This window comes from Danio rerio, chromosome 3, assembly GCF_049306965.1.
Source record: "Danio rerio strain Tuebingen ecotype United States chromosome 3, GRCz12tu, whole genome shotgun sequence".
Lineage (NCBI taxonomy): Eukaryota > Metazoa > Chordata > Actinopteri > Cypriniformes > Danionidae > Danio > Danio rerio.
The window spans coordinates 35562720-35583337 of NC_133178.1; the positions used below are offsets into that span (position 1 = coordinate 35562720).

Sequence of the window (20618 nt, forward strand, 5' to 3'; positions counted from 1 at the left end):
TCTTATTTGTTTTATTTCAGCTAGAATAGAAGCAGCTTGTAATTTTTTTAAAAACCATTTTAAGATCACAATTATTAGCCCCTTTAAGCATAATCAAACCAAAGTAAAAAATAATTAAAAGAACCCTTAAAGGGATGGTTCTCCCCAAAATAAAAAGTTGCTCTCATTATTGCTCCAATTTACTATTTCACTTACCCTTTATATGTGACAGGGTGGCTCAGTGGTTGGCACTGTCACCTCAAAGCAAGAAGGTTGCTCCTTGAGCCCTGGCTGGGTCAGTTGGTATTTCTGTGTAGAGTTTGCATGTTCTCCCCATGTTCATGTTGGTGTTCTCTGGGTGCTCAGGTTTCCCCTAAAGTACAAAGACATGCAGTATACTGCATGTGTGAATGAGTGTGTATGGGTGTTTCCCAGTACTGGGTTGCGGCTGGAAGGGCATTCGCTGTGTAAAAGTTATGCTGGAATTGTTGGCAGCTCATTCCGCTGTAGCGACCCCTGATGAATTAAGGGAATAAGCCAAAGGAAAGTGAATGAATGAAAGAACTTACCCTTTACTTGTTCTAAACCTGATTGAGTTTGAAACAAAAAAGCAGTCACTTGTCCATATTTGTTTTTGCTATGGAAGACAATGGTTACAAGTTTTCAACTTCAAAGCCTCTTTTGTTTTTAACAGAAAAAATAAACTCAAAGGTTTGGAACCACTTTAGGTTGAGTAAATAGTGAGTAAATAAAATTATTTTTGGTTGAACTATGCCTTTAACTATGCCAATGGTTAGCCTTCAAAACAAAAACAACAACAAAAACTCTAAAAACCGTTGAGTTATTGATTTAACCCAATGGTTGAGTTATACCTATTTGGTGCTCTGTTTTTATTTTATTATTATTATTATTATTATTATTATTATTATTATTATTATTATTATTATTATTATTATTTTTATTTTTATTTTTATTTTTAACCTTTATTAGGTTATTTATTTAATAACTTAATCAGTTGGGTTAAATATTTGGTTCTTTGTTGGGTTATTTTTAACCTTTATTTGGTTATTTTTTAAATAACTCAACCAGTTGGGTTTAACAACTTTAATTTCACCAGTCAACTGATTTAACTGACAAAGAACAGCTGTATCAGAATCAGAACAGCTGATTCTATATTTATTTACATACATTTATATACATACAATTTAAGTCAGAATTATTAGCCCCATTGAATTATTAGCCCCCTGTTTATTTTTTCCCCAATTTCTGTTTAATAGAGAGAACACATTTCAACACATTTCTAAACATAATAGTTTTAATGACTCATCTCTAATAACTGATTTATTTTATCTTTTCATGATGACAGTAAATAATATTTGACTAGATATTTTTCAAGACACTTCTATACAGCTTAAAGTGACATTTAAAGGCATAACTAGGTTAATTAGGTTAACTAGGCAGGTTAGGGTAATTAGGCAAGATATTGTATAATGATGTTTTTTTCTGTAGACTATCGAAAAAAAAAATAGCTTAAAGGGGCCTTAAAATGGCTTTAAAAAATAATAACTGCTTGTATTGTGGCAAAAATAAAACAAATAAGAATTTCACCAGAAGAAAAAAATACTATCAGACATACTGTGAAAATTTTCTTGCTCTATTAAACATCATTTAGGAAATATTTAAAAAAGGAAAAGAAAATTCTAAGGGGGGCTAATAATTCTGACTTCAACTGTACATAATGTTGTTGTTTTTTGTATACATGTTTTGTTGGTATTGTATTTGTAAAATTGTATTATTATTAGTTGTATTAAATTTTATGTTATTCAACAACTAATATATAAGGAAAAAACATTTAAAGGGCACTTTATAAATACACTGCAAGTAGGTTAATACAGGGTTGAAAACCAAATAAACCAAAAGCTAGAACATTAGCTGAGTTAACCTATCTAGGCTGGTAAGATTATAATAGCCTACTTACTTCCTCTTGTTAATTTACAAACTAGTTTTAACATTTAAAAAACACTTGTCATGCTGTCGTGCGTGACTTTCGTTACGTCAATAGTTAAATCAATGAAGCAGCAGCGCCCTCTATGTGTGACCACATGTGTGGCATTTGTACACAGGTCCCCATCACCATAACACACAGCAGTGGTTATGAAACGGCGGCAGTGTAAACTCAGCACACTTAATTAGACCTTTCCTGGGGCGAATGGGTATTGACAGTTTCTGCAGTTTGGACGGTTCTGATCCGTTGTGGGTGAGTAAACAAACATTTCTACCTTCACGAATTATATTTTTCCGACGATATGTTGTATTGTACAGATTGGTGAGGTTCGCCGGGGTTTTGTTTCACAGCATGGAGACACCGGGTGTGTGTCAATACATAGCGAGCTGACTAACTAGACAGCATGTGTGTCGTCTTGGACGGTAGTTAACGGCCTTTTGAATAGTCATATAAATTCCAGGCACCACTTATGTATGTGAAGAGTACGGATTAGTTTGTTATGATGCGTTCAAACGCCTAGTAATACCGTCTAGGTAGGCAGCTCACTAATATTGAGACGCAGCCACGGTTGCTAAGCTAACCGGTTAGCTACTCGGCAAACTACCATAAATGTTTATACCTCTATGGACTTTGGTTTTGTTCTGTTAGTATTTCTCTGCGAGAGCATAATCGTCACATATAAAGGTGATTTATAAACAGTGACACCTGCTCAATGTTTGTCTTTACCACAGTGTAAAGCTTAAGAATTGACTTGTCACTGCTCTGACTTGTTTTTTGCTTGCTAACTTAATTCCTCTCATGCCAGACAGTTTAATTTTTACTTGAGAACATGTGTAATCATTTGTCATATTTAGAAAAAAGGAAACTTTGTTTATTTGAGTTGCAAGATCTGACAGGTCATTGGATTAGGAGTATTAGTTGGAGTGTGACATGTTTAGACAGTCAGTTTGTCCTTTAGGATCAGAAGGCCAAAACACTGAAATATGAATCAGTCTGGCAGGTGACTGCTTACCAAGAAAGTATGCTGCTTTTCTCGAAAAGCTCTCAACTTTTTTCTTAAAGTAGGAAGTCATTTTTTAATCCAAGACTACAATGCAGTGGAAGTTTGCCTGGTTTGTAAAGACAAAACTTTTTTGAGTCTACCAGGGTAACTATTTAAAACCCTCTGAACAACATGTTCTAGTCATGTTTACCACAAAATAATAGTTGTTATTATTAATAATATTATTGTTATTAAATTATATTAAAAAGAATAGTTAGGGCTGGGCCAATAAAAAATATTATATTAAATTGCGATAAAATTTATATCAGTGACATCTGATCTAAAAGCCAATCACACAGCAGAAGTGTGCAACATTGTGAATCTAAAAGTGTTTTGATATTAGAGGTGTACCACATTTTCAGCCACCAAAAAGTTATCGGTTGAAATATGCTATGCCATTTAATGGACAATCTAATTTTTGCGGCTTCAGTCTTTGTTGGGAGACTCTTAAATCTGGAAGCATTAGCAACTTATATCAAAATATATACAGTTGAAGTCAAAATTATTAGCCCCTCTGTTTGTTTTTTTTCCCCTATTTTCTGTTTAACAGAGAGCTGATTTTTTTTCAACACATTTCTAAACATAGTAGTTTTAATAACTCATCTCTAATAACTGATTTATTTTATCTTTTCATGATGACAGTAAATAATATTTGACTAGATATTTTTCAAGACACTTCTATACAGCTTAAAGTGACATTTAAAGGCGTAACTATGTTAATTAGGTTAACTAGGCAGGTTAGGGTAATTAGGCAAGTTATTGTATAACAATGTTTGTTCTGTAGACTATCGAAAAAAAATTAGCCTAAAGGGGCTAATAAATTTGTCCTTAAAATGGTGTTTAAAAAAAATTAAAACTGCTTCTATTTTAGCCGAAAAAAAAATTCTCCAGAAGAAAAAAATATTGTCAGACATTCTGTGGAAATTTCCTTGCACTGTTAAACATCATTTAGGAAATATTTAAAAAAAGTGAAAAAAAATCAAAGGGGGGGTTGTTTGGGTAATAATTCTGACTTATATATTTAGCGTTAACATACATATACTTATATACTATATATATAGTTATTGTTCAATATGGAAATTAATTATTGAGATTGCATTTTGCCATATCGCCCAGCTCTAATAGTAGTAGTAGTAGTAATAATAATTGCAATATTAGATTTTTTTTGTGAATAAATTATAAGCTATTTTAGAAGGTTATCATAGTAATTTTAGATGATATTATTCTAACAGCCATTTTTCAGACTTTTTTATTTAAGAAATTGAGCAATCTTTTTGTTCAGCCATAAGTGAGGAAATAGATCAAATGCCTCCACTAGGCTTGTCACGATATCTATTTTTTGTTGTACATTATATTGCACCAAAATATATTTGGATAAACGATATTATTGTCATTTTAAGACAGTTTTATGCCACTCATTATATCATGTCAGAACTCAGAACACAATGCAAGTACAATATAAAATATGATATGTATTTAATTTAATTATAGTAATAAGGTTTTTGTAATCAGAATGGGAAAACACATATCCTAAATAAATAATAATCAATGTTAACAAACAAGTGCAACCTAAAAAGTATTAGAGGCTGCGATATCTGCTACTAGATCAACACCCACATAAAAATATACTTTAGTAATTTATAGTAAATACTACAGTGTTTTAACCATACTGACACTAACACCTCCAGTAGAGATAGATATGTTGCACAATCAGCTACAATGTTGCTAGAATTGTTTTTTTGTATGGACGATATATATTGCATCATCAAAAATGATTGAGGTGATGTCCATGTGTTGTGCGATAAGTCGATATATATATATATATATATATATATATATATATATATTAATCATTGCGACTTCCATGATATAAAAATACTAATTTAAATGTCAAATTTCCTTATCACATTGTAATATTATTTGAATAAATTCTACAATATTGTCAACTACATGTTTTGCAGTAAAATAAAATTTCATTATTAGCACATATTTAAAATAAAAATGTAATTTGCTTCTATCATATTTTCACTTATTTAATGTTTTTTTTATATGGGGAGTTTTACATTTTATATGAATTATTGTCCTTTAGTCCTAGTGGTTCTAAAAACTGGCTTTGTTTTTCTTTTAGGAAAAACAAGTACTTTAGAATATAAATGCCATGAAATACGTTGCTCTTAACAGCTTTTGAAGGAATCATTAGTGTCAACATAAAATGTTGATATTGCTGTTCAGATGCATTTAACTCAACAGTTCAAATGTCAGGCAAATCACATTTCGTGTCTTGCACTTGAGCAGCCTTTTATTTATTGATCTGTTATTCTCATTAATTTATTGATCTATTTTTTTTCTCCTCAGAGACAGCAGGGTTATGGGAACACATGCTTCCTGCAGAGAACAAGATTAGATTTTCTTTGTAAGGAAAAGGTTTAGTTAATGTTTTAGAAGTTACTACTTAAAGAAGACTCTCAGCTCTGCTCTATTGCGTAGAAAAAAACATCCTTGACTTTGGTTCTCAGAAGGCTCCTCGCAGAAGTCCTGAAGTGTTTGTTCCTTGCACACATCATTAGTTCTTTGTGTGCTTTACTACTCGTCTGAGATCACAGTGTCCACTTCAATAATTGCTTTGTTTCCATGTTTCATCTAAAGAATTTCTAGAGATGTGGAGAAAGGAATGAAGCCCTCTTGTCTTGTTTTCAGGATTGGAACCGGACATGGCAAACATACTATCCAGACCTGACCCCATGTTTCCAGAACACTGTGCTGGTTTGGATACCCTGTCTCTACCTCTGGCTTTTTGCACCACTCTACATCCTATACCTCAAAAGCCATGATCGCGGATACATATGCATGACCCACCTCAACAGAGCCAAAACAGTGAGTACAGTAAACAACTCTGTTTGCGTGTTGCAGCCTGCTTTGTGAATGTGTTTCCTGATAACTCTGTCAAGGTCAACAGGGGTTTGAAGGTCATGTGACTCTCCTCCACCAGGTTATCGGGTTTACCCTATGGCTTATCTGCTGGGCAGATGTTTTCTACTCTTTCTGGGAAAGAAGCCACGGGGCTACAGTAGCCCCAGTCTACCTAGTCAGCCCCACAATGCTTGGTGTTACAATGGTGAGACCCGTTCTTTCACAAAAGGAAGAGCTGAGCTAAACTGCTTTGCCTGTAATTTACTTTGCATTGATTTCATATTCAAATGACATACATGTATTTTCCTTGAAGGGAGGAAATAGATTTCTTTATAGATGGTAGCATGGTCTGCTCATGTTCATGTATGTCTTTCAGTTGCTGGCTACTTTCTTGATCCAGTACGAGCGGATGAAGGGGGTCCAGTCCTCAGGAGTGATGCTCAATTTTTGGCTGATCACTATAGTGTGTGCTACGATCACCTTTCGCTCCAAGATCATGCACGCACTGAATGATGTAAATATTATTCTTTTGTTAAAACTTAACAAAATATTATAATTTTTGGTTAGATTTTATAATTTATTTGTTTTGCAATTTGTGCTATTATTATTATTTAAAATGATTATATAGTTCCCAGAAATGTGTTGCAGCTCGAAAGGCATCCGCTGCATAAAACATGTGCTGGATAAGTTAGCTGTTCATTTCGCTGTGGCAACCCTGGATTAATAAATGGACTAATGCGAAAAGAAAATGAATGGATAAATGAATGATTATATAGTTTTTAGATTTATTTATTTATTTATTTATGTTTCTAATTATTTTATTAGCCACAACAAATCTGCAGGTAATGGACCGATAACCAATAATTAACTAATAATCAAAAATTAAAATCTGTAAATCAAAACAAAAACAAATTGATACAAATAAAATGCAATGCTGAAATACAAAATTGCATGTACAGTTAAAGTCAAAATACTGGGATTTTTATTGTATTTTTTTCAAATATTTCCTTGAGGATTTTTAACAGAGCAAGGAATTGGAATAATATTAAATGCATCTTAATAAATATTAAAGACGAATGCATATATTTCAAATACAAGTTTTTTATAAATATTTTCTAAATTTCTTTCATTTAAATTACAAAATGGTTATAGTTTTGTGTATGTATATATCTTAATTTCACATTTAATTTACATTCAATACATTTTACAGTCACTCTTGAATGAGACTGAATGGGAGTGATTTACTAAAGCTGATCTAAACAGTTTACAAAACTGGCCACAGAATTTAATATTTTTTTATCATTATAAAGAGTTATATATCTGTATCTATAAGTGAATTCACTTATTCGTGTTCATTCTTAACTTATGTAGTGAACTAAATGGAGTTCTGTATGTAAAAATGTGGGCATGAGTAAATAGTCATTTGATTTAGATGCAGTATTTTCATGAAAATGTTAAACGCCTCTGTTGCTTATGTCATGTGGGCTCTGGACCGCAGGAAAAGCCAAATTTCTTGTCTGTTTTTACACTGTCAGCTAATTTTCAGTTCCTGTAAAAGAAGAACGTTCAGTATTACATTGATTGTAATATCATTACTGTAGCAACTAATAAATAAAAACTGACTCCACTCTCAATTGCAAAATTATAGTTAGACCTGAGTGAACATTGAACCAAATCAGATTTCTCTGTAATGTGATCAACGCCTTAAAGTAGTATTGTTTGGTTTTCCTTATAGCCTGCAAGTGTGGGTGTATTCAGATATACCACCTTTTACATATATTACACCCTGCTGCTCATCTCCCTGATCCTTGCCTGCTTGTCTGACCAACCTCCACTGTTTTCAGAGGTCGTCAAAGACTCGGTTAGTAAATTTCCTTATTTTATCCAGATATTGTTGTTCAATCTCTACATCCCTCTCTCTTTCTTTCTCTCTCTAAAATGTTTTGTTTGGGTCATTTAGAACCATTAAGTATATTTAGATTACAGAGTGTTAACATGTTCTATGAAGCTATATTAATTTTAGAAACATAAAAAAATATACACTACTTGACTAAATTCTTCTGCAGGATAGCGCCCCTTCTCGTACTTTAGCCTCCTTTTTTCAAGTTCCTGAAAGCAAAAAAGGGCAAGGTGCTTTAGGATTGGCCACTCCAGTCACCATGTATTAACATTATTGAGCATGCCTGTGGTAAGATAAAGGAGGAGGCATTGATGATTAATCCATTGGATGAACTATGGGAGTCCTGCAGGAACGCTTTCTTTCCCATTCCAGATGACTTTATGAATAAGTTATTTGAGTCATTGCAGAGATGTATGAATGCAGTCCTCCAAGTTAATGGGGGTCATACACAATATTAATTGTTTTTCCACTTTACCATGACTTTATATTCTATACTGGACATCATTTCTGTTAGGTGACAAGACTTTTGTCTTAGTAAAGTCAGACCTGTCCAAATTAAATAATTAAAAATCAAGGCATGATCATATTTTATTTTGGTAAAATAAGTGTAATCTAGAAGCCTTTGCCTTTTATATAAGCCACTTCTGATACCAAATGATCAACTTATTATTTCTTGTTCCTAAAACTTGGAGAGGCGACAGGACTTTTGTCAGGTAGTGTATTAATCTTTTGTCCTGCATTAAACCCAACTTTGAAACCGACTTTGGTTGATAAATATGATCACGTATACCTGCAGATAAACCATTTTATTGTGAACCATGAAATATTTATTATGTATTTTTTCATCTTGAAGTGAAAGTTTTTCAGTGTAATATTAGACATGAATATGTATTAAAATAAATGTATATGTAGGATTTATACATTGGAAGAATGTCATTCATCCTGATTAATTGAGCTGATACTGTTTAATACACACTCATAAATATATTTATGTATATATACAAAAATAAACAATATTTAAAGTAAATAATACCATCTCCTTTCCCTCACGTTTACATGTTTTATCAAATGTTTGTTTATAGAATCCATGTCCAGAGTCAGGAGCTTCATTCTTGTCAAAAATCACTTTCTGGTGGATTACAGGGTGAGCTGAAATTCCATTTGTGAAAAAAAAAAATAATTGAGAGAGAAATTGCTTGCTTGTTTATGCATTTTTTTTTTGTCTTGCTCATGAAATTTCTTGCTCCCATTTGTTCAGTCTCTTTCTGTATTCTATGTACTATCTGTCAGCATTCAAAAAGTCCTTTTGTTACTTGACATTTGTTCCCTTCTTTCACAGATTGATGGTGAAGGGTTATAAACGGCCCCTGGAGGAGAAAGATCTGTGGTCACTCAACAATGAGGATAAGTCTGAGAGAGTGGTGCCACAGCTGGTGCGCCGCTGGGACCAGGAATGTGTCAAGGTCAAAAGGTCAGACAGAAGAGTTCGATTTTTAATCGTTTTCTCAAAGACAATAAAGACTGTGGATTTGCTACAAAATTGGCTAATCCTCTGGCTGGTGTATGTGTTTTGTGCTAGGCCGGTAGACAAGACACTGTACTCTCCAAAACGATCTACAAGAGGAGAAAAGAAGGACGGACAACCAGTAGAGGAGTCAGAGATTCTGCTTGCAAAAGCCCTTCAGAAAACCGGGGAACCGTCTCTCTTTTTTGCCCTCTGCCGAACATTCGGACCATACTTTCTCGTCAGCTCTCTGTATAAGATTATACATGACGTCTTGATGTTTGTTGGACCAGAAATTCTCAGGTATGAATCTACAGCAACAACATGAGCTATTTTTGCCTTTCTGCTTGTAATTATCTCAGTCTTTGCTGGGTTCAGGAGCAGTAGTGGTCTGCAGGGGCAAGGGCAAGCCTTCCCTCAGCGTTTTCACAGTCATGTGGCTAGAAATGACTTTAACTCAGTAGGAAGGCCTCGATGTCAAAACAACAGCTGTGGCTCTTAAAAGGGCTTCAATGAAGAGTTAGTTTTGGCATGTTGGAAGTTATGCCATCAAATTGTGCACTGGACCATGTTTAAATCCGCTTAATCTCTTGAAAATAACACTTGAACTCACGGCAGAGAGCCTTTAACCAGTTTGCCCAGTTTTCACACACTTGAATCTTGGATATTTGCATTCTTCTTGTGGTGAAGAGGACTGACATACAGTATTAAATTTGGTCTATTGTATCTTAGGCTGCTGATCCTGTTTGTGAATGATTCAAGTGCCCCCACCTGGCATGGCTACTTCTACACTGCCCTGCTGTTCGTTTGTACCTGCTTGCAAACACTCATTCTTCAGAAATATTTCCACGTTTGCTTTGTGACTGGCATGAGGTTACGCACAGCCATAGTTGGTGCTGTATACAGAAAAGTAAGTGTAGTTTTAATTGATTGATTGATAAAAATGCATGACATGCATTAATTATGAAGTGTAATAAGCTAATATTAATATTTATATTTCTTTTTATTTTTAGATATTAAAAAAAGCATAAATAATACATTTGTTCAATATCAGTGTGTAAAAATTTGGTTCTCAGAAATTTTATTGAATTATTAATGAATTAATTTGTTAATTTATTAAAGTTTTAAAATTGGTTACTAGTTTAGGGTTCAATGCTAAGGATTTTTTTTAATGACCCAATTTTTTACTTGCCCTACCAAAATTTTTAATATCCCCACCTACAAAAAAGGAAAAGTTAATAGCTCTTTTTTTAGCCACATATTTTAAATTATGTGTCAAAAATAACGTCTGTGATTCTAGAATTTAATTATTTTATAAATGTTAATAAATGCATAATATGCAAAATTAAGTGTTATGCAACCAAAATAAACAGTATGGAAAATGTGCAGGTATTTTATTGCGGTTCTGAAATATTTTACATAAGGTGGCCGACCTGCCAAACTTACAGCAAACTGTGCAAAACATCACTTCATTTTTTCATTATGTTGTACCCATATAAATGTCTGCTTCTAAGACGTTAGAAAATTTTTTTTTTTGCCTCATATTTTGATGTTGCTGTCTCTTCGCTGTACTGGTTGTTACCAGGTTATGGAAAAAAATAATAATGTGCTCACAACATCCAATCAGATAAGAGGAACTGAAAAACAATGTGGTCTATCTAACATTACAGAGAAGACGGCATTTAAAGGCTTAAAAGCACAAACTCTTTCTCGATTCTAAGACCATATTTGCACACAATTTACAAATAGTCACATGCAAATTAAACTTTAGTGATCCCGATTTTACTGATCGGGCCAGTAACGATTCTGTCTACTGTCCCTAGCATCTCTCACGGTGGCCCCAGGCCATCATGCAGTCCTTATTGTTGTGCCCTGTAGTTTCAATTTGGCATCTCATGCTCACTCAAGCTGTATTTAATCAATCAAATATGTTAAATTTTATGTAAAAAATAAATAAACATATATCATTACAATGTAAAATTTTTGTTTTCTATTTGAATATATTTTAATGTAAAATATCCTATTATTAGTAAAGCAGTGTTGAAAACCTTAAAATTTACATTCAACATGCAACTTTATTTAGGATTCTAAAAAGACTGCAGCATGTATTTAAATGCATTTTTATTGTGCATTATATATGTCTTCACTGTCAATTTTAATCCATTTAAATTTATTCGGAATTTTTTAAGGCCTTAGTGATTACCAATGCTGCCCGGCGAACATCCACAGTTGGAGAGATTGTGAATCTGATGTCTGTAGACGCGCAGCGGTTCATGGACCTCATTACATATATCAATATGATTTGGTCAGCACCTTTGCAGGTTATCCTGGCTCTATACTTTCTGTGGCAGGTATGTAAAGAGATTTTGAATTGTATAAACTGTGTGTTTGTTTCATTCAACATCACTAATGCCTGTATTATTTTCCCTCTCTTTTTTTAAATCAGAATTTGGGTGCTTCAGTGCTCGCAGGAGTTGCCGTAATGGTGCTAATGGTTCCTCTAAATGCGGTCATTGCCATGAAAACTAAAACCTACCAGGTTTTTTGCACCTCTGTTCCTGCATGACAGGTTTATTTACCTCAAAATGTTGTTAATCAGATCATGTTTGGTAATCTGAAGCACTCACCCACAGGTTGCCCAAATGAAAAGCAAGGACAATAGGATCAAGCTTATGAATGAGGTGCTGAATGGCATTAAAGTGCTTAAACTCTACGCATGGGAACTTGCTTTCAAAGGCAAAGTATCTGCTATCCGAGAGAGTGAATTGCGTGTGCTGAAGAAAATGGCTTACCTTGGTGCTATTTCCACCTTTACTTGGGTCTGCGCGCCGTTTTTGGTAAGTGGCTCTTTTGTACAATTTTCAATGTTTGCTTGTGGTTGTGGAGTTACACTCGCTCATGTCTTGTTTTTTGTTATGAAGGTTGCACTCTCCACGTTCGCTGTATATGTTTTAGTGGATGAAAACAATATTTTGGATGCTCAGAAGGCATTTGTTTCTCTGGCTCTATTCAACATTCTTCGTTTCCCTCTTAATATGTTGCCCATGGTAATCAGCAGCATGGTGCAGGTATTACAGTCTCTCTCTTATTAAAATGCTGCATGTATACCTCAGAATATGGTCAACATTTTCTGAAATGGTTATTACCTTGACCATACAGTTGAAGTCAGAATTATTCACCCTCCTGTAAATTTCTTTTTCAAATATTTCCCAAATTATGTTTAATAGAGCAATGAATTTTTCACTGTATTTCCAATAATATATATATTTTTTCTGGATAAGTCTTGTTTTATTTTGGATAGAATAAAGCAGTTTTTAATTTTTAAAACTGTATTTTCAATAATATATATATTTTTTCTGGATAAGTCTTGTTTTATTTTGGATAGAATAAAGCAGTTTTTAATTTTTAAAACCATTTTAAGGTCAATATTATGCAGTATTATACAATGATTTGCTTAATTACTCTAACTTGCCTAATTAACCTATTTAAGCCTTTACATTTCACTTTAAGCTGAATACTAGTATCTTGAAAAAAATCTAGTAAAATATTATGTATTGTCATCATGGCAACGATAAAATAAATCGTTTTTTAGAAATTAGTTATTAGGACTTATGCTTAGAAATGTGTTGGAATAAAAAAAGAAATTGGGGAACAATATAAAAAAGCTAATATTTCAGAAGGGCTAATAATGGGCAATATGCCCAGCTAGTGTTTTTCAGCCAATGATGAACTTCCGGTGAAAGCTTTATGTGACTATTTTTAATTTCATAAGGTTCCTTTTACAGCATCGATTTTGTAATGTAATTACAATACATTCAGTTAAATAGACTTAAGCGTCCATTTGGTTGTTAAATCGTAAAAAGAGATGAAAAACACAGGCGCCATCATTAGCAGCAGGCTAGCGCAGAGATTCCATTAGAAATAGTGAGGTAAAATTAATTTCCACATTTTAAAGACATGGCGCAGAAAGATATAATTTAATGCAATGTTTCTTGTTTGCTCTGATACCCACTTTATATCAGATCTCATCCAGGCAGTGAAAAACACATTTTTTTGAAGATATCAGATCTTAAATGAGGAAATTTTTAAAGGGGATGGCAAGTAACCAGAAGCCCTGTGGCTGGCTAACTGAAATTACAAGTCTGTTTGCATATACCGCATTCTGACTTCAACTGTAGATCAAGTAATGTGAAGAAGTGTTGTCTGCATGGCTTTCTTTTTTTACGACTTGCATTGCTTTCTTCAGGCCAGTGTGTCTATGCAACGCCTGCGTGTGTTTCTGTCCCATGAGGAGTTGGATGATGACAATGTGGAGCGGCCAGCCATTTCTGGAAGTAAGTATATTGATTCAAAAGCACTTCACATTTACAATCAAACCAATGTGCTATGTATGCGGTTCATATTTGACTTTTAAAACCCTGCAGTCTCAAAATAGTTTCCACAGATGGACATAAACCAGCATTGTATGAAAGAGCAGAACAGCTGTATGACAAATCTGTGGGTTTAAAGACATCCCAATGTGTTTTGATGTTCACTTGAGAGACTTCATTGTTGTCTCCTGCCCATTCAGCTCCTGACAGCATCCGGATTGCAGACGGAGCTTTCAGCTGGTCGAAAGATGACCCTCCAACTTTGAAGAGGTAACATCAATTGATTTGTCTGTAAAGGATGTTTCAAGTACTAGTGGTATAATAAAAAGCATCTCATTCAGTGTTACAGAGTATTAGGGTTGGGAATTGTTTGGAATTTTATGATTCAAGTGTTTATTTTACTCTTTAAGATGCATGATTATCTCACAGTGGTTACTCAAGAGTAAACAAATACAATATCTTTGAATGACATTTGAATGTTTTGAATGTATAGTTTGTTACAGTAAAACAATGTAACAACACATACACACACACACACACACACACAAACACACACACACACACACACACACATATATATACATATCTCCATAACATTGTTTTACTGTAACAAACTATACATTCAAATGACACAATGACACAATTTTGAACAAATTCAATCCAGAAGAAAGTTTGCTTCATAGGACATATTTTATAGCACCCTCATGGTCCTGTTTATGTTACATTCAATAGCAAAAATGCAAAAGCCAAAGTTGATTACAATAGTTTCTGCCACATTGTAAGGCATTCATAAACCATTAACGTTACAGATCATCAATAAATGAGTTAGTTTTTGGTAAATTGTTCTGTTCTCAATTCCCAGCCCTATGGAAAACTCTGCACAAATGTAAATACATTCTAGGCATTAAAATGACATGTAGTACTGACACTCATTGACATTATTGCGGTTACACCGAGCAGAACCAGTGAAACAGGCTACTGAGGACATGACAGGCAAGTACATGTGCATGAACTCCATTACAGGAAAAATGTCAAACCCCAGAGCAATTGTAATCTGATGAATCTACGTTGATGTTAATGAGAGGGATGATGAAATTTGGGTCGCCGTTTTCCTTTTCAATCTTGATTTCTGCCACATCTACTTCAAATTAAGGATTGAAATGTTTAATTTGTCTTGCATTATTGCTCATTTTAAATTCAGTTGTTAATATCAGAGCACTCTATTATCACGTGAATGAAGAAATCATAATGAATGGAAGAATAGATGAACAAATGAAACCTTTTTTCTTGCAATACTGCATGTGTCCACAGGTGATTAAACAGTTAATTCTTTGTATCTGATTTAGTTTTATTCTCTCTTTCTCTCTACCTCCCTCCAGGATCAATGTAAGTATCCCTGAGGGGGCGCTGGTTGCTGTGGTGGGGCATGTGGGTTCGGGGAAGTCCTCTCTGCTTTCAGCTTTGCTGGGAGAGATGCATAAGCAAGAAGGATCGGTCTCGATCAAGGTACAGAGTCAGACCTTTGTCCTTGTGCTCCCTATTGAATTTCTTTGTAGTGAAGTCAACTGAAATGATGTTGTGTGAGGGCAGTGGCTCTTCTAATGGAGTGCTGCATTGTATTTAAGTTTAAAAGTATAGATACTGCTTTATAAAAAATAAATAAAAGACCACTTAGAAGTTTTCTGGATATGTTAATAATAGGTACATTGTTCATTTGTGTTTTATTTTATAAAGCACAGATAACAAATTTAGCATTTAGAGAATTTATTTGTAAAAAAAAAAAAAAAGTCAATAGAAAGTGAAAAAACAGACACATGCATGTATAAATCAGAAATTTGGCTTTTTTGTTTGTCCCCTTTTCCTTTAATGACAGCAGCACTCAAGCTGCTTGAACTTCACATGATTTGAAAATGATCCAGAAAGCATCTTGTGCCTCATTAGAAACAAGAACATCTGACCATCACATGATCATTGTCCCCAATTTTCTTAGAAATAGAGTTAGAAGTAAAAGTTTCTATCTGTAAAACTTGCCATTAATTTTTAGTCCTACTTTTTCTTTGTTTAGATTTCAGACATTTAATATTTAAGTGAACAATGCTAAAGATATTATCGAAAAATATCAGACTCTCAAAGTTTTCCACTTCTGTTGGCCCAAGCTGGGTGTTCGGATAACATTTCACAATTGGATGATAGAGAGAGATTGAGTGTCTCACTTTGTCTTCAGGGCTCTGTGGCTTACGTGCCTCAGCAAGCATGGATACAAAATGCCACTCTCAAAGACAACATTTTGTTTGGACGGGAAACCAAAGACAGCTGGTACCAGAAAGTGGTGGAGGCCTGTGCTCTTCTACCAGACCTTGAGATCCTTCCTGGAGGAGACACAACTGAGATTGGCGAGAAGGCAAGTCAAGTCTTAACTAACCATGGTAGATTAAAGAAGGCAGGTCTTAACCAAGTTCCATTTATAAATATTGTAAAGATATAACCATTGTTTAAATGTTTTATTCCATAATATGCTCTATTTTATTCCATAACATGCACATTTAGGGTTTCTTTTTTAAATTTATCTAATTTCTTCCTGTTTATTTCAAGAATAATACATGAGTTATATTTAAAAGCCATTTTCCCTCTTTTTTCATGCACTGAAATAAAAACAGGTTTAAAATATGAATAAACTATACTTTCTATGTTCATTATTTTATATATTCTCAAGGTTTTTATAAAATTGTGTGTATGTATATTGTTTACCTAGCTTACTTAACTTTCCTAAAAATGTGGAGAGTTTATTTCTTTTTTTTATTTTAAACCTAGCTTTGTCCCTTTTCTGTTCTGAGAAATATATGGAAATTATCACATTTTTATTATTTAATATGTAATTTCCTTAAGTAATTACTGCGTTAAAAACTTTTGATAAAAAGTAAAATCAATTAGCATATAGAAGTAGTGTCAATTGGCAATTTTTTTAAAATCAGATTCTTGACCCCTTCACGATATTCATCTCATATCCTGGTAACGAAATATAGCACAATATTGTACCATTTTCTGTAAATTCAATCAATTAATAGTTTAAATATATAGACCACATGTAAAGGACTGTTTCTTCTTTGTTTTATGTAGAAATGTAAAATTAATATTAATGAAATGTGTAACACTTTAAAAACTAAAGATTACAAATCCAACATTAAGATAAAAAAAATTGCTTAATAAAATGTAAGCATTACACTTTCAAGATTGCTCGAACTTTCTCACTATGCTGTTATTATTGTTTCTGTTTTCATTTTGTAATGGCTTATAATAGAGCTGCACGATTCTGGCTAAAATGAGAATCGCGTTTTTTTTGCTTAAAATAAAGATCACGATTCTCTCATGATTCTGTAGATGTAAAATAAAGGTATGGTAAAAACAAACATATGGCACAAGCTCGATAATAATATTATGTGTAGGTCTACTGGTTTCTATAAATAATTATATTCTACTTATAATAATTCTGATGGTGAATTATTATGTTTGAGATATATGCTTGCAATCTGTCATATTAGACAAATTTATTCATTGGTAAAATCAGATTATATTCAACAATATATAGGCTAAAGTAGTTATACTGACATTGTAAACCTTTATTTTCATGCACAACTGTGGGTTCACTATGAAAGAAAAAACATCAAATGCTTGACATGATCATAACTCTAAAATGCGATATGATCGTTTAAATGAAGTGCACACTTTCGGTTTCATTCTGACTGCTAAGTGCTTGTTCATACTTCGCGCGCGGCTCCCAAACGATCACTCTGTGACACAAACTGAATAATATTTGCAACTGTATTACCTGTTACTCGCAATTATACCTTATAAATACAGTATGTGACTCATTCAACATCATTTGGAGGTGTCAATATCACTGAGTGTGAAACATTGAAAAGACTCGTGCAGCCGCCTTTTCTTCTCTCCTGAACTTGAAAATATGATTGACAGAATCGTAGAAATGCTGGATTAAGATCGTTAAGGGGGTCGAAACGAGATCGCGATCTTTTAACTATTAATTGTGCAGCTCTAGCTTATAATATTGCACTATAATATTACACTCATAAATTATGAAAAAGTATTACTAAACAATGTATTTTGTGACACCACAAAATAAACGATTAAGCATAACATGAAATGCTACAGTGTATTTACAGTAGTCATATTGCACAGCCCTATATTGACCTCAGATTTGAGGCAAAGATGTGTCTTGCATTGAATGTGTAAAAAGAACAGTCAGTCGGGTTAACGATGTGATCTTGTGATCTTGTAATCTCAGGGTGTGAATCTTTCTGGAGGTCAGAAACAGCGTGTGAGTGTGGCCAGGGCTGTGTACTGCAACTGTTCAGTGTATCTGTTAGACGACCCGCTCTCTGCCGTGGACGCTCATGTTGGAAAACACATCTTTGAGAAAGTCATCGGACCTCAAGGGTTGCTACAGGGCAGAGTAAGCTCATTCCATTTGCATTACTCCAATAAATCATAATAGATCTCCAATAGATAGACATGTCACCATCACACATGCTCCACTTTCAGACTCGTGTTTTGGTGACCCATGGTCTGAGCTTCCTGCCCCAGGCTGACCTGATCTTGGTTATGGTGGATGGAGAAATCACAGAGATGGGCTCCTACACTGAGCTGCTGGGCCGGCAGGGTGCCTTCGCTGAGTTCCTGCGCACCTACACCAACACTGAGCAGGAGGAGGGGGAGGAGTCATTGGGAGGTGAGCAAACGTCTGAAGGGCTTTCATGCTTTCACACATCTGTCCAGTCTCAAAGCCACTGCTGCTGAATGATTCCTATTGTTCCCATTGTGTGTGATCTGTTCCCCCATTTAATCCTTGTCTGGAGATAAATCTCTTTTTGTGTTTGTCTGTATGTCTTCATCTCCATGTGTTCCTATTTTTTATGTCCCCTCTGTTGGCTCTTCAGAGGAGGGAGGGGAGGCAGAGGACGAAATGGGAAAATCTGAAGGTTTGAGGGTGTAATGGGTCCCCGGGCCATAGAAGTTCAATAGGTCTGCACGTACTGCATGTTAGAGTAGGGCTTGTTCTCATGCAGGTTTGAGGTGCAGTATGATGTTTGAAGTGCAGACTGAGGCCCCGTTTACACTAATACGTTTATTTTTAAAACAGCATTTTAGAATGAAAACGGTCCGCCTCCACACTGGCGTTTCACCTAGCATTTCTGAACAACTCTCCGTCCACTCTACACCACTGTAAACTCATATTACGCGACCACACACACACACACACACACACACACACACACACACACACACACACACACACTCTGGCATGCATACCTGGCATACCTAATATTGAGGAAAAACAATCAGATAGGTGAACGTCTGCAGCCACGCCTCTGTTTTTCGATGTCTCAGTTTTTTCCCATCCACACTAACACGGAGCAGCAGCGTTTTAAAATGAAAGTTGCTTCTTCAGCATTTTCAAAACGCTCCGTTTTCGGCACTCGACAACTCCGGCGTAGTGTGGACGGATGGAGTAACTGTAGCAAAACTTATGCGTTTTAAAACTAAAACGTATTAGTGTAAACAGGGTCTGAGTTAGTTCTTTAGTACTTCCCTGTAGTGATGGGAAAAGTAAACTTTTCAAAGCTTTGAAACCATTGAACCAATTGCTTCGCTAAATGATTCTCTTTTTTGAAGCATTTGAAACACCACATTACATGGACAGCTGCTGGTCAGAACTGTGTAAATGCAACAAAAACATAGGCAAAACATGGATTAAAATTGGCTTTTTTATGTAATATCTTGTAATATTTTTATGTAATATCGTCTCCACATAATATACTTTCTTTTAACAATTTTCAAGGTTTTTTTTTATTTCTGGACTCTGTTAAACAGGCCAACATGAGACTAATTGACTAATATTATTCCTTTTCACTTTACACATTAACACATTTACAAATTTGTAAAACTCATCCAGTCTATAGTAGAAACTATGAATCCTGTTTAGTTATTATTAAGTTATTATTAGTCATGGTGTACCACTACCCACAGTATTCATCCATAGATTGTTTAAAAATATGTACACCATATGTAGTGTCAGTGAAATCATCTGTAGGTTTTTAAAGAGCACAAATTAAGATACAAGTTTAATTACTTACACTCTTACTTACACCCTTATTAATATTTTATTTTTGTTTTAAGCTTTAATTTATATGTATTTCTTGTTTTACTTATTATATTGTATTATTATTTTATGAATATTGTGCCGGTTATTTTATATATATATATATATATATATATATATATATATATATATATATATATATATATATATATATATATATATATATATATATATATATATATATATATATATATATATATTTTTTTTTTTTACTGCTTTAGCCCCTGGCCTCCTCTATGTTCTTTCTATAGTTCACAATGTTTCATTACATTGTTACAATTACTGACCATTTACTGTTTAATAATAATAAAAAAGATGATACAAGTGGGCGCAGACAGTCATTGCTATCTTTTTAGGATGTCCCCAGACCGATCGAGCATCACTCTCGGATAATTAAATGCATTTAGATTGATGTTTCAGTTTAGTTCAAGTTTATTTGTATAGCACTTTTAACAATAATTACTGTGTCGAGGTGCACATTACTGTATTACAATCAAATTCCAAAAAAGTTAAGGTTATTAGTTACCATAACTTTATTAGTTGCTTATAACTTCAACTAACTAACTAGTAACTAAAAGCTTTTAACAGTTATTACACTGTATAAAAACATAGTTCAATTCAATTTATCTTTATTTCTATAATGCCTTTACAGCATAGATTGTGTCAAAGCAGCTTAACATAGCAGTTGTAGTAAATTAAAACTGTGTCAGTCCAGTTTTGATGTAATGATGTT

The 20618-nt window shown here is 34.0% G+C and overlaps 1 protein-coding gene across 3 annotated transcripts in view; it reads left to right on the forward strand.

Moving 5' to 3' along the window:
* Positions 1-2069: 2069 nt before the first annotated feature.
* The window catches only part of abcc1 (ATP binding cassette subfamily C member 1 (ABCC1 blood group)), a 30566-nt gene continuing 12017 nt past the window's right edge, over positions 2070-20618 (forward strand). Inside the window, exons 1-20 of one of the 3 annotated variants that reach the window (XM_068219215.2) lie at positions 2070-2236; positions 5724-5900; positions 6016-6141; positions 6313-6450; positions 7672-7797; positions 8919-8980; positions 9176-9307; positions 9416-9643; positions 10073-10250; positions 11530-11691; positions 11787-11879; positions 11974-12177; positions 12262-12408; positions 13587-13674; positions 13911-13980; positions 15090-15216; positions 15935-16111; positions 18011-18178; positions 18268-18454; positions 18663-18704. In XM_068219215.2, coding sequence (XP_068075316.1) covers positions 2189-2236; positions 5724-5900; positions 6016-6141; positions 6313-6450; positions 7672-7797; positions 8919-8980; positions 9176-9307; positions 9416-9643; positions 10073-10250; positions 11530-11691; positions 11787-11879; positions 11974-12177; positions 12262-12408; positions 13587-13674; positions 13911-13980; positions 15090-15216; positions 15935-16111; positions 18011-18178; positions 18268-18454; positions 18663-18704 — 2680 coding nt within the window. In that variant the 5' untranslated portion in view covers positions 2070-2188. Of the gene's footprint in view, positions 2237-5723; positions 5901-6015; positions 6142-6312; positions 6451-7671; positions 7798-8918; positions 8981-9175; positions 9308-9415; positions 9644-10072; positions 10251-11529; positions 11692-11786; positions 11880-11973; positions 12178-12261; positions 12409-13586; positions 13675-13910; positions 14181-14321; positions 15217-15934; positions 16112-18010; positions 18179-18267; positions 18455-18662; positions 18705-20618 lie in introns of all 3 variants that reach the window. The other 2 variants (XM_073944757.1, XM_001341859.9) reach the window with 2 other exon arrangements.